Source organism: Diabrotica undecimpunctata, chromosome 1 (assembly GCF_040954645.1).
Source record: "Diabrotica undecimpunctata isolate CICGRU chromosome 1, icDiaUnde3, whole genome shotgun sequence".
NCBI classification, from domain to species: Eukaryota; Metazoa; Arthropoda; class Insecta; order Coleoptera; family Chrysomelidae; genus Diabrotica; species Diabrotica undecimpunctata.
Genome location: NC_092803.1, coordinates 132,578,285 through 132,591,170, shown reverse-complemented (window position 1 = coordinate 132,591,170; position 12,886 = coordinate 132,578,285). Strand labels below are relative to the sequence as shown.

The following is a 12,886-nucleotide window of genomic DNA, read 5'->3' as shown; positions in this document are numbered from 1 at the left end:
TCAATGAACACCAAATAAATAAAAAGACGTACCAAAAATTAAATGTGAAAATTGTCACAAACAACCCCGGTTTCTCCTACTCATGAATTCAATGTATTAATGAATCAAATAATTAGTACAGTAAATATAAATATTCAAAAAGGTTTTAGTAAAAATATTATAAATAAAATACCTATTCCATCTCGTTCTCCAGTTTTCCAGGATCCCTTGTACCAATTGTATAACGGAAAACAAAACGTTTGATTGAAAACAAGGTCCCAAATGTATTCACCATAGCCATGAGGTTTATTGTCATACCACTCGCCAAAATAGTACTAAAAAATGTATCTCTATATATTCATCTGACAATATTACATAAATAAGTTGACCTTAGAATATTAAACTATAAATCTCTATATTTTTCCATCATCACAAATTGAGAGAAAGGGTAAAAGACAAAGTGCGTTAAACTAATTTAGGCCTGCGTTAGACAGACTTGTTCAGGTCTGCCTTAAAGCAAAAACAAAACTAGTAAGATAATAGATATATCACAAAAATTCTAACAATAATTATATATACATACATATATATATATATATATATATATATATATATATATATATATATATATATATATATATATATATATATATATATATATATATATATATTGTGGCTAAACACCCCACACGGGGTTACGCCGCTTAAGCTCTCTAGATCTATGTTACGAGTTAGATCCGTTCTCATTTTCTTTATTTAATTTTTCCTGTTATTTTTCTCCACTGTTTCCTATCTCTGGTTTTTTCTCTCCATTGCCGTACGCCCGCCCTGTTGAGATCATTTGTTACTTCTTGTAGCCATGTAGATCTTGGTCTTCCACGTCTTCTTTTACCAGCTGGTGTCCATTCCAATATTGAAAATATTGTCGTAGACTCTAACAATACCTAATTAGGCGAAAGAATCTTTTTCAAAAGATTAAAAACTGAAAGGAATATACAAATAGGATAGCTATACTACCGGAACATAAGTTTTATATTCGCCGCCGAGACTTTAAATATTTAACTAAATTACAAGACTCAGCCCAGAAATATTAAGCAATAGAAGACAAAAAGGCCCGAGCAAATCAAAATCTTCAACGACACCAGGAATGTACAGTCCCAAGAAACTACGATGCCAAAAGTAGGTGCTTTAGATGCAAGATGCCAGGTCACATCCGTAAAAATTGCAAAAACCCATGGACAAAATTTTACATGAAGTTGCATGAAATTGCACAGGCATACAAAGACTATAACTGGAAAGTTATAGCGTGAGAACAAAACTAGCAAACAGTTCATCGATGGAAATAAATAACAAATTAGCTATCGACTTCGAAATCGATAATTTACAGATCCGAGAAACATTCATAACAATCTTCGGATTAACAAAAGACGCTATAATTGACGAATGAGACGAATTTCCTACCAAAAATTCTATCGAACTTAAGTTCGATCGAGATATGACTTCACAACGTACGCAACTTCGAGAAGAAACCTGTAATGCTATGGACGGAGTTAGGGGAGACTGAGTTGAGGGAAAGATTTCTAAGAAAATAACTAAGGGAATTCGAGAAAGTAGCAGGACCCACAAACTTAATTAAACACAAAACAAAGAACAAAGTTGAAGAAGAGATGCGACGCCGTAAGCAGTCCTATAGACGGCACAACCTCGCAATGTTACAAATCATAAACCAAGAAGAGAACAATGATTGAGATGAGATTGATTGATTGATTGATGAGAACAACAGATGCATCAAACTGCACTGTTGACCTTGTTTAAAAATTCGGTATTCAAGTTCCAAGGTTTTCTAGGAATAGAATATGTTTAAAAATCAGGTATTTCCCAAGGTTTTCTAGAAATAGTAGTATTTTCTCTATCTGCTCTCTACCCAGATGAACAAAATTTAGAAAGTAATCCCTAGCTTTGACGAGTAATACAACAAAGAAATTGTTTGATCTTTATCTATGCTGCTCTTGTTATAATATATTCGGACTTTTATTTCATGTAAAAGATCTAGCATTTAGGCGAACCAGCTACCAAGATATTTATACCTTTTCACTCTCTCTATCTGCTCATTGCTTGTGACAAGATTTTTCGGAATATTATCTTTATTTGAAATTACCATAAATTTTGTTTTTATAAAATTTTTAACAGTTTAATAGAGAGAGAGAGAGAGAAGATATAATACAATAAGAAAATGAAATGATACTTAATAATACCAATAATTAATATTTATAAAATAAGGAATCTCACATCATCGTTAAAAAACAACATCTTTCCTTTTCCTTGCTTTTTGTTATCGACCCATTCACCGCTGTATTTGCTACCGTTTTTGTATTTTCTCAAGCCTTTACTATGTCGTAAATCATTGCTCCATTTACCTTCGTACCAGTTACCAGGCTCATACATCATCCAACCATAACCTAAAAATGATTTTAATATTTTTTAAAAATTTAGTTCTGCTCCAAATAAAGAGTCATCATCATTATAATTAAGATATTGTGTTATTATAGTTGTCGTTATTTACTGTGTTCTTGAGTTCTTGTATATATTGCGGAATATATTCCCAATCCTGGCAATATATGCCGCCAACGTCAATTTTATTGCCGCTATGCATTTTATTTTAACTGATTTAGGATATTTAAAAGATTGGAGTGAAACAAAGAGTATTAACATCGAAGAACATAAATAAATCATCTCCGATACGCCGATGATAAGTTCTCATAACATACAACTTTGGAGAAGCCAAAATTATGCTACAACTACAGCAAATAAAACTAAAGGGTTGGTTTAAAGATACACTATGGGAAAACAAAAATAATGACAAATCTCGTTTCCAGTAAGTGGGAAATAAGACAATTGTGTATTTAAGATACTGTGAGGTTTGTCTCTCTATGTGGTACTCGACGGGGCTTTATTTTACATCATTCACCAAAAAAAAACACAGCTATTACCATTTGTACTAATACGGATCTAATGTATTTACATTATGATTCTTACTACAGTTGGTTCCTACTACAGATATTCGTCCATTTAAAAGCGGTGTCGTTTTTATATCATGCAAACGGGTCACCTTACATAATATATAGTTTACTTCATATTATAACGCATGAGTGTGTCATGTTTAAACATTATTAAAAAATTACGAATGTATACCAACGTATGTCATACTGACCCACTTTGAGTTTTACGAAAGTAAACATCTAAATTCAAACCATGTTATGAGTTTATAATTAATTTAAGGGTTGTGTTTCCCTGGCGCTACAATGCGAAATAAGATCAACGCGAAACAAGCAGACATGAGAGCTACTCAGAAGAGTAAGTTTAGATTGGAGTACATTCGTAAAAATGAGAGACGTATTTTAAACAAATATTTCAATCCATTACGGATAAGCTTAAAAAACAGTTTGAAAAACGAGGAAATTCGTGTACAAACCAGGTGGAAGACTTTATCGAGCGTATACATGGCAAAAATGACCGGGAAGACATGTTGCAAGAATAGTAAACTTTAGGTGCAATCAAACAAACAAAACAAAACAGGTGCAAACAAAAAAATTGCTTGAGTGGAGAACGAGGGCAGACAAGTAAAGCTGCAAAACACCCCATAACACGATGGACTGACTACGTCAAAAGAATTGCGACCAATTAGATAGAAGAGGCGCAGAACAGCAATAGATGGAAATATCTAAAGGGGGGCATAGTTTCAACAATGGACCAATTAGGGCTGATTGATGATCATCGTGCAACCTCTTCTGTCCACTGCTGGACATGACTCTCCTATTTTTCGAGACTCTTCACGTTTCTGTGCTTCTTGTTGCCATTTCTCGGATATTCGTCTAATGTCGTCCATCCAGCGTGTTGGTGGTCGTCCTCTGCTGCATTTGTCTTGTCTTTTCCTTAAGTCTTGTGTCCTTATTTTGTCTTTTTTTTCACGCCAAGAATTAATCTTTCCATGCGCATTTGTGCCACTAGCATTTTAGTGCTGTTGTTTTTGTGAGCGTGAGAGCTTCTGCTCTGTATGTCATAATAGGAAGAACGCATTGGTCAAATGTCTTCTGTTTCATAGCTATCGGGATGTTGCTCTTAAAGATGTTTCTTAGTGAACCATACGGCGCCCAAGCAAGTGTTATTCGTCGTTGAAATTCGCAGGTCTAGTTGTCCTTGCCTATTCTAATTTCATGACCAAGATATATGTACTTTTCTGTCAATGCTACTACTTGATTTTGGATGATTAGGTGTTCACTGGGAAGGCTTTAAGGCAAATACCTTCCAACAAAATGATTGATGATGCAGGGTATGATATCAGTGACTTCAGTTCTTTGAGATAATATCTAGTTTTGTACTATATCCGTGAATGATTTTTCTAGAAACCGTTAAAGGAGGTGTGAAAGTTTCTGTTTTATATATAAAAACAGAATAACAGAAAGCACGGACTGATTGAGTAAGTCTTCTTTTAAAGAGATAGGCCCTTAAACATATCCCTTAATGCTCCATATACGGCCCAAGCTAGATTTACTCTTTTTGTCATCTCACCATTTTAGTTATTCTTGCTTATTATGATTTTGTATTCCCAGTGTTTGTAATATTTTTATGTTCAACTAAGTCAATTACTTCTCCCTAACCCAAACAATTTCTTTTCCACAAATATTTAGTACAGTTGTTGTCCTTGCTTCTCCATTTCGAAGTTTCGCTATCATTATAAAAAATTTAGCTCAATAGACCTTAAGTTTCAATAGTTTTCATTCATTTCTTTCTGTTAATTGATAGGTCATTCCAATCTTGTTCCATCAACAATATCAGATATTTTTTAACTCTATTCTTTTATATTTCAGCACACTATAATAATTCACAGTTTTCTGGCAAATGCCATAATTTAATATTAGATTTGTCCATATCAAATATTGACTTTAAAGAAAAAACTTCAAATTTTTAAGATTTCCTTTGAACCATAGATATATCCACACACCAGCATATTTAAAGGAACAACATATCTAACAGTTTCTTTCTAATCGCCGTTTCAAAGTATTAGTTAACGGAAAAGCTTCCTTAACCTACCTTCAGGAAAATGGGGTACCCAAGGATCAGTTCTAGGTTCCACTTTATTTATAATAACTATTAATGATATTTGCAAGAATATTCACAATCCAGTGAAGTACAACTTATATGCAGACGACCTGATTTTATATTGCCGCGGTAAAGATACTTTTACAACTACAAATTTAATCCAAAAAGCAGTAAATGAACTAACTTCTTGGTCTATAATCTTTGATTTTAATTTCTCTGTTGAAAAATCAAAAGTACTTAAATTCAGTCGAAGAACACGTAGCATATTATTACCTCAAATTACATTAAATGGTACTCCGCTCACAGTAGCTAATGAACACAAGATACTAGGTTTAATTTTTGAAAGTCGACTAACATGTAAACCACAGATTAAAAACGTCAAAGCTACTTGCTTAGCTAGAATAAATCTATTAAAATCTCTAGCAAACCATCACTGGGGAACTGATAAAGATATCCTAATTAAGGTATACAGATGTCCCATTCGCTCTCGACTGCATTATGGATGCTGTGTATATATGTCATCATCAAAGGCTTATTTAAGGACTCTTGACATTATTCAGCATTACGAATATGTCTCGAAGCTTTCAGATCCAGTCCTTGAAAGTTTTCGCCTGTGAAACAGATGAACTTCTCCTTTCGCTTTGCAGGCAACAACTTCTTCTGACATACCTCCCCTTTTACGACCTGTGGATTTTTCAATAACAGATACTCATATACTGTCATCAACTCCTCCTTGGGTTAATAACATACCAAAAATTAACCTTTTGCTTAATAAAAATGAGACCAATACCCAAATTCTGGCAATATTTCCTAGGGCTGGTCAACACAAACTCATATAATGAGATTCTCTACACATATGCATCTAAAATTGAGACAGGTGTCGGATATTCTGTAAAAACTTTAAATAGTAGCATTCAGAAGTTATACCTTCCACAATTCACCTCTATCCATACAGGAGAGCTGTACTCCATCCTACAACCATTAAAAGGCTTACGTAACCAAACTAAAGCCAAGAACACTGCGATATGTACAGATTTGATGTCCTCCATCGACTCGATTAAAAATACATATTCCGAACATCCATTAGTTTATGTTATACATGAAGCAATAAACTGTCTCACTTCTTCTGGAACAAACATAACATTCATCTGGATTCTTCACATATTGGCATTTTAGGTAGTGAGACTGCTGATACTGCTGCAAAAGAAGCAATTACAACCAAATCAGATATGAAATCTGTTCAACTAGCATCAGATCTAAAACTACTTTTCAGGTCCCAAACTAAAAAGTTCTGGCAAAACCAATGGAAGAATTTAACCTCGAAATTACACAAAATACGACCTACCAACGAAACGTTCAACATATTCTTACACAGTGTGTCAAATAAGAGCAAGAACAAAAAAAAATACTTTATACAAGGTGATCCTCAGCCAATTAGAACTTGTTTAGAATGTACTAGATTTCCTTCGAGAAACAAACTTGTAGTACAAAATTTAGTGTATTTTCTTTATTACTTTCTCTTTCACATATTCTCTTTATTGTAAATTATACCTTATGTAATGCAAATTGTATAGTAATAAAATTGACCTAGTGTCAATAACCCAGTTGTTGTTGAGACACAATAAGCTAAAAAAGGTAACAACCATAAAATCTGATTTGTCAATTTCAAATATTGACTTACAATATTAAACTTCAAATTTCTAAGATTTCCTTTTTAAGCCATCGATATATAGTTTCAATTAAAGGAAACATTTACATGAAACCTAAATGTAAATTATAAATAATGTTAAATACATTTTAATATCACATACGTCTTTGATAAACATAAAAAATAAAATAAACAAACCATCTTTCTTTCCATTCTTCCATTCGCCATAATAGCATCTGGGGGTATTTAGAATATTCAAAAAGCCGTTACCATGGAAAAAACCATTACAAAATTCGCCTTCGTATTTAGTTAGATCTGGAAGAACCATTTCTCCTTTTCCAGTGATATAACCATCTTTAAAATCTCCCTAAAAGCAGTCTACCATTTTTACATGTAAAACATTTAGCTGTTTTTTAACGGAGTCGATTATTAAAAATTAGTTGATTGGAGGTCAATAGCTGAATATACACTAACGACTAAATTACAACTTTACGTCCTCCATTTATATTTGCCACGGTGAATTGGTTAGTATACAAAAGCTGAAGCGGCTATTTCATATATCAGAACCTAGATTTAGTACACTAAATACTAGTACAGTAGACTCGCGATTATCCGAGTCCCGACTAACTGAGCCTCTGGATTAAACAAGGTAGTAATTGAAAAAAACAAATTATGTAATAAATTAGCTTGGAGAGCGAGATCAAGTTAAAGCGTGTGCGCTAGTTGTCGGTACGCTGAAGAGATGAGTCACTAGCGAGTGTTATTGTTCTAGCCACTATGTCTCTACGAGCCGCCTCCCCACCCGTCAGTTTGAGTCATCACGGCTAGCTGTTCGGTTGGTCCCACAGTAAGCTTTTACAAGTTAATTTATGTCTTCTCTTTGTGTAGTTACTACGTAACTTAAAGTGCCATATGAATTTAAAACGTAAACGAGTTGTGGTTTCTTTAGAAACAAAATTAAGTGCTATAAAATGCTTGGATAAGGGTGAGTCAGTAAAAAAGGTTGCTGCTGACCTAGGTGTTAAAGTGACTGTGGGAGATTAGAGATGTAAACAAAAAGATTAGCCAATTAGTAGTCCCATGCTTCAAGCTAAGGCTGTCGAGTTTCACAAACGGTTTAAGGATGGCAAGGAAAATGCAAGTGATGTTTGGCTGGACAGATGGAAAAAAAAATATGACATCCGATAACTGAACACTTCGGGTCAAAAACTTTCGGCCAATTCATCTAAAATTGAGCCCTTTAATTTAATATTGAGATATCTCATTTTAAAGCATGGCCTCAAGTCAGACTAAATCTTCAATTGTGACGAAACGGGTCTAAATTTCAGAATGCTTCCAACCAAAACACTGGCAGCCCAAAGTGAAAAACCTTCACCTAGATACAAAAAGAGCAAAGAACGAGTAACTCTTTTGATGAGTAGTAACACTTTTGAATCCTTACAATTAAGACCTCTACATATTGGAAAATCGACGAAAACAAGGGCTTTTAAATTCCAATTTTTAAAAAGATTGGTCTTTTGACGAGTTCGTTTACGTTGTTGAGGCCTACTTAAAAAAGAAAAGTCTACCAAGAAAAGCTGTTCTATTTGGACAACGCGCCATCTCATCCAGATGCATGTTTGTTGGCTAGCGGTGACATTAAAGCTGTTTTCTTGCTACTAAACGTCACATTTCTCATTCAACCTCTGCACCAAGGAGTTTTAGAGGCTTAGAAATGGAACTATCGTCGAAGGCTTTTCCAAGTGTTGTTGACCTGGTTAGATAAGGGAATTACTGTGACAGCAGCCCTTAAAAAGATCACTGTTAAGGATTGGCCTTACTGGATAGCTTCATCGTGGGATGATGTGAGAGTAACAACTTTGCAAAAGTCATGGCAAAAGCTGTTTCAAATTGAAGCGAAAAGTGGTGGAAACGATAAAAATAACTGTATTGCTGAAATAGTACACTTCGCTAATCAGTTACCAACGGAACTGCCGATAAATGATGAAAACGTTAACGAGTGGTGGATTATGCAATATCAGCAAATGGAACTGACTGATGATGCAATCGCCGATATGGTTATCAACCCACACAATGTCACTGAGGATGATACAGATGAGATAATCGAGAACTTATCTTGCTCCGAAGGATTGAAGGCGATTGGAGCTACACCCGCCTACATTCAGCAACAGGAAGAATCAACCCCTACCGATGTCCTTCATCTTCAGCGTTGGCGCAACATCGCAGCGTCAAAACGAGGCCAGAAGTTGACACAAAAATATATCAAAGACTTTTTTAGAACATGAAGATGATCAAAGACGTAAATGTTTTCCTATCTATATATTTTAACTATGTACTCTGTATACAGGTTTAGATACTTCAATTAAGTAATTACATACGTTATAACTTTTGAATTTCGTCTATTTTAAGCAATTACCCGATCTATGAATTTTTCGGTATCCGAGGTATGCGCGGTCCCAATTATCTCGGATAATCGCGAGTTTACTGTACTAGTAAATCCAACTTTTAGAAACGGGGTAAAAGTAGAGACCTAAATAATAAAAGCAGAATTTAAAAAAAAAACTAACTTATAGCATTCGGAACATTTTTCCAATGTTTACACAGATGCAAATGAATACAGAAACGAACAGCAGTAACTATCTTTATTGTTTCCATTCCTGTTATGAATTTAGTTCCTTTCTTGTAGAATCCCGTTTAATTATAAATGAATGTAATCTGTAGAAAAACGAAGTAATAATTTTATCAAAAGGAAAAATTAAAGGGATGATGGAAGATTTTCCACCTAACAAATATAGCAGCATCATAGAAATACAGAGAGACACACTATCAACCATGCTGTTCAACTAGTTCTTGAGGAGGGTATTAGAAAAACTAATGTAATCGGTCATATAAATACCAACTTGGTACAAATTACTGCATATATGTAGATGATGTAATTATCATTAGCTTGAGCAAGCACTGACTAATGGAAGTGTTTAAGGAAATTGATCCTGAAGTATGAAGGGGGCTTAAAATAAGCAAAAGAAAAACTAAGACGACGGCAGTCAAAAGAATAGCTGACCATGAAAATAATATTGTTATATACAACTATACCATCGAACGTGTGGATGCCTTTACATATTTGGGCACAGAAATTAATTAAAAGAATTTTGTAGATAGCAAAAATAATGCACGTATTGCCAGTGGGAATCAAATATACCATGCTAATCAAAGATTGGAAGCTTGGAAGAAGGCTTGAAAGCTTGGCTATTGGAACCAAGAAGCAACCCTAAAATATTTCAACCACACCACTAAAAGCGTCTGTATACAAAGAGGTGTCAGACATTTCCCAATCACAGACAATTTCACAAGCGTTAGACAGCGCCGAAATTGATATAAAAATAAACGGTTATTATATTAACAATATCAGGTATCCAGACGTAATCATTATGATAGCAAAAAAAGGAAGACTTAAAAAATATACTAGATAGAGTTAATAATGCAAGTAAAGCAATGGGACTGACAATAAATCTTGATTAAATGGTGATTAGCAAAATCGATGAAAATTGTCGCATTGGTCTAAATAACACTTATTTAGACAATAATTACTATTTAAATGGGAATAAGCAACAATTAAAGGTTAAAGTATGTTTATTGACGTTTCAATTTCCACTTCGGAAATCGTTCTTAAAATACAAACATTAGTAAATTAAACAAATTTTGTTTTTTTGTTACTTAGTGAAAAATTCTTCTAATTTAATTTTATCTGACTCATCTATATTGATAATTCAGACATACATTATACATTTTAAAGTAGACGACTTTTAAATGATATTGCCAATATTGTTGAGTTGCGTTCCTGGGACGGCTTTACTTATAAGATAGTTCATTCGATTACATGAAATCAACTTTAACTTGAGAATATCCGTCAGAAAAGATCATAACATGTAATTCGTCTTTAAAAAGACAAATACATGCCATGACGACAGTAAAATTCTCCTGTTAGTGATTCCATAGTAAATTATGAGGGAAAGACCAGGAAAAAACCTCATAATACTATCCCGATATCATAAGTATTTGATCGTACATTTAGTTCACCTTCAATAAACACCAAATTCCGATTTTTTATGTTTGTTATTTAAAAAACATAAATGATGTATCCTCTATATGTCACTGACTTACCAATAATGGTATTTTCATTTTAATAACTTCCTCTTTCAATATGGGTAACCAGATCCTACTACATTCTGCCGAGGAATTCGCGACACAATTGGTCTCATTTAGCATAATTAGAGCCGCTTCTTTGATTTTTCTCTTTTTACCATCCGTTTCTTTCAGTTTTTTATTTTTTACTTACCATGTCGGGATAGTATTATGATGTCTTATCCTGGTTTTTCCCTCATAATTTACTATGGAATCACTAACAGGAGAATTTTACTGTCATCATGGCATGTATTTGTCTTTTTAAAGACGAATTACATGTTATGATCTTTTCTGACGGATATTCTCAAGTTAAAATTGATTTCATGTAATCGAATGAACTATCTTATAAGTAAAGTCGTCCCAGGAACGCAACTCAACAATATTGGCAATATCATTTAAAAGTCGTCTACTTTAAAATGTATAATGTATGTCTGAATTGTCAATATAGATGAGTCAGATAAAATTAAATTAGAAGAATTTTTCACTAAGTAACAAAAAAACAAAATTTGCTTAATTTACCAATGTTTGTATTTTGAGAACGATTTCCGAAGTGGAAATTGAAACGTCAATAAACGTACTTTAACGTTTAATTGTGGCTTATTCCCATTTAAATAGTAATTACTTTAAAATGCCACAAGAAAATAGTTTCAGAGCAATATTAATTAGACAAGTTTACAAATTCATATACTTAGGAGTAGTACTAAATAATAAGTGGGATCCAGATATAGAATTAAAAACGCGAATAGAACAAACTTGGAACATGTACAATAAATGGAAGCAAATTGTCTCTAACCGAAAACTGAGCTTAGACGTTCAAATTAGAGGTATTTTATGCTACGTTGGTTCACTCTTTCTGTATGGAGTTAAAGCCTGGACATTAAAGTTAAATACCATAAAACGGCTTGTTCAATCACAAATTAATCCCTTAATTTATAATCTCACATTATTCTTAACTTCTTATAGTTTCACCGTATATAATTCAAACATTGTGAAAATTATATCGAGTAATATTTTAATAATTAAAGTCCATTCGCCTGTTAATGAATTGGCGAATAATATATTTTTGGTGCCTAGATGGCCTAGATTAAATTATAATGTAAGCTAATAGTTCAAAGTTGGTTAGTATGATAGAAGCAATAACGTCTGTGCTGAGATATGAATTATTTGTGATATTATAAATTGGGGATTTGAGCTCATGTGAGCAATAATAATCCCTATTGAACCAACATACTCCCACATCCTGATATTTCCCTTGCCAAGTTTAACAAGCAAGAATTCTCTTTCTAGAACTTATAAATAAAAATAAATATAACATAGTTCTTTACACTGACGCGTCAAAGACTGAAAATGGTGTTGGATATTCTGTAACCACTGTACAACAGCCTATCGAACTCTCTAAAATGTCTCTTTGGTGTAGTATCCACACTGGTGAACTACTAGCTATCTCACATGCTTTCAAATATGCCCAACAATATCCAAATACAAACATAACCATATGCTCTGATTCACTTTTCTCTATACACTCAATTAATGCTATATCCACTAATCATCCTATCGTCCAAGATATTCATGACACATATCAGCTTCTAATAAACCAAAATACAACTGTCACTCTCATATGGGTACCATACCATATCGGTATTAGTGATAACGAAAAAGTTGATTGCCTTACCAAAAAAGCCGCATCATCCACGGATACCATTATCAATATAAAAATTTGCAACGATCTTAAAGCTAGACTAAAGAAGCTTAATCTATCCACCTGGCAGATTCACTGGAATAAAGTTACTTCAGCGATGCATGAAATTAAACCCTCAGTAAACCTACTGACCTATCCCAGTTTATCTCGGAAAAAATTTGGCAATCATACGGTGATTGCGTATAGGACATACCCGTCTAACTCATGGCTACCTGATGACATCATCTCCACAACCAAAATGTCAGCACTGCAATACGACTCTCCTTTTTATACCAAAA

At 33.6% G+C, this 12,886-nt stretch overlaps 1 protein-coding gene across 1 annotated transcript in view; it reads right to left on the bottom strand.

Moving 5' to 3' along the window:
* The window catches only part of LOC140435181 (uncharacterized), a 60,080-nt gene that overhangs the window by 30,518 nt on the left and 16,676 nt on the right, over positions 1-12,886 (bottom strand). Inside the window, exons 5-7 of the mRNA XM_072523958.1 lie at positions 6,926-7,094; positions 2,269-2,438; positions 173-314 (exon numbers count right to left, since the gene is read on the bottom strand). Coding sequence (XP_072380059.1) covers positions 173-314; positions 2,269-2,438; positions 6,926-7,094 — 481 coding nt within the window. The remainder of the gene's footprint in view (positions 1-172; positions 315-2,268; positions 2,439-6,925; positions 7,095-12,886) is intronic.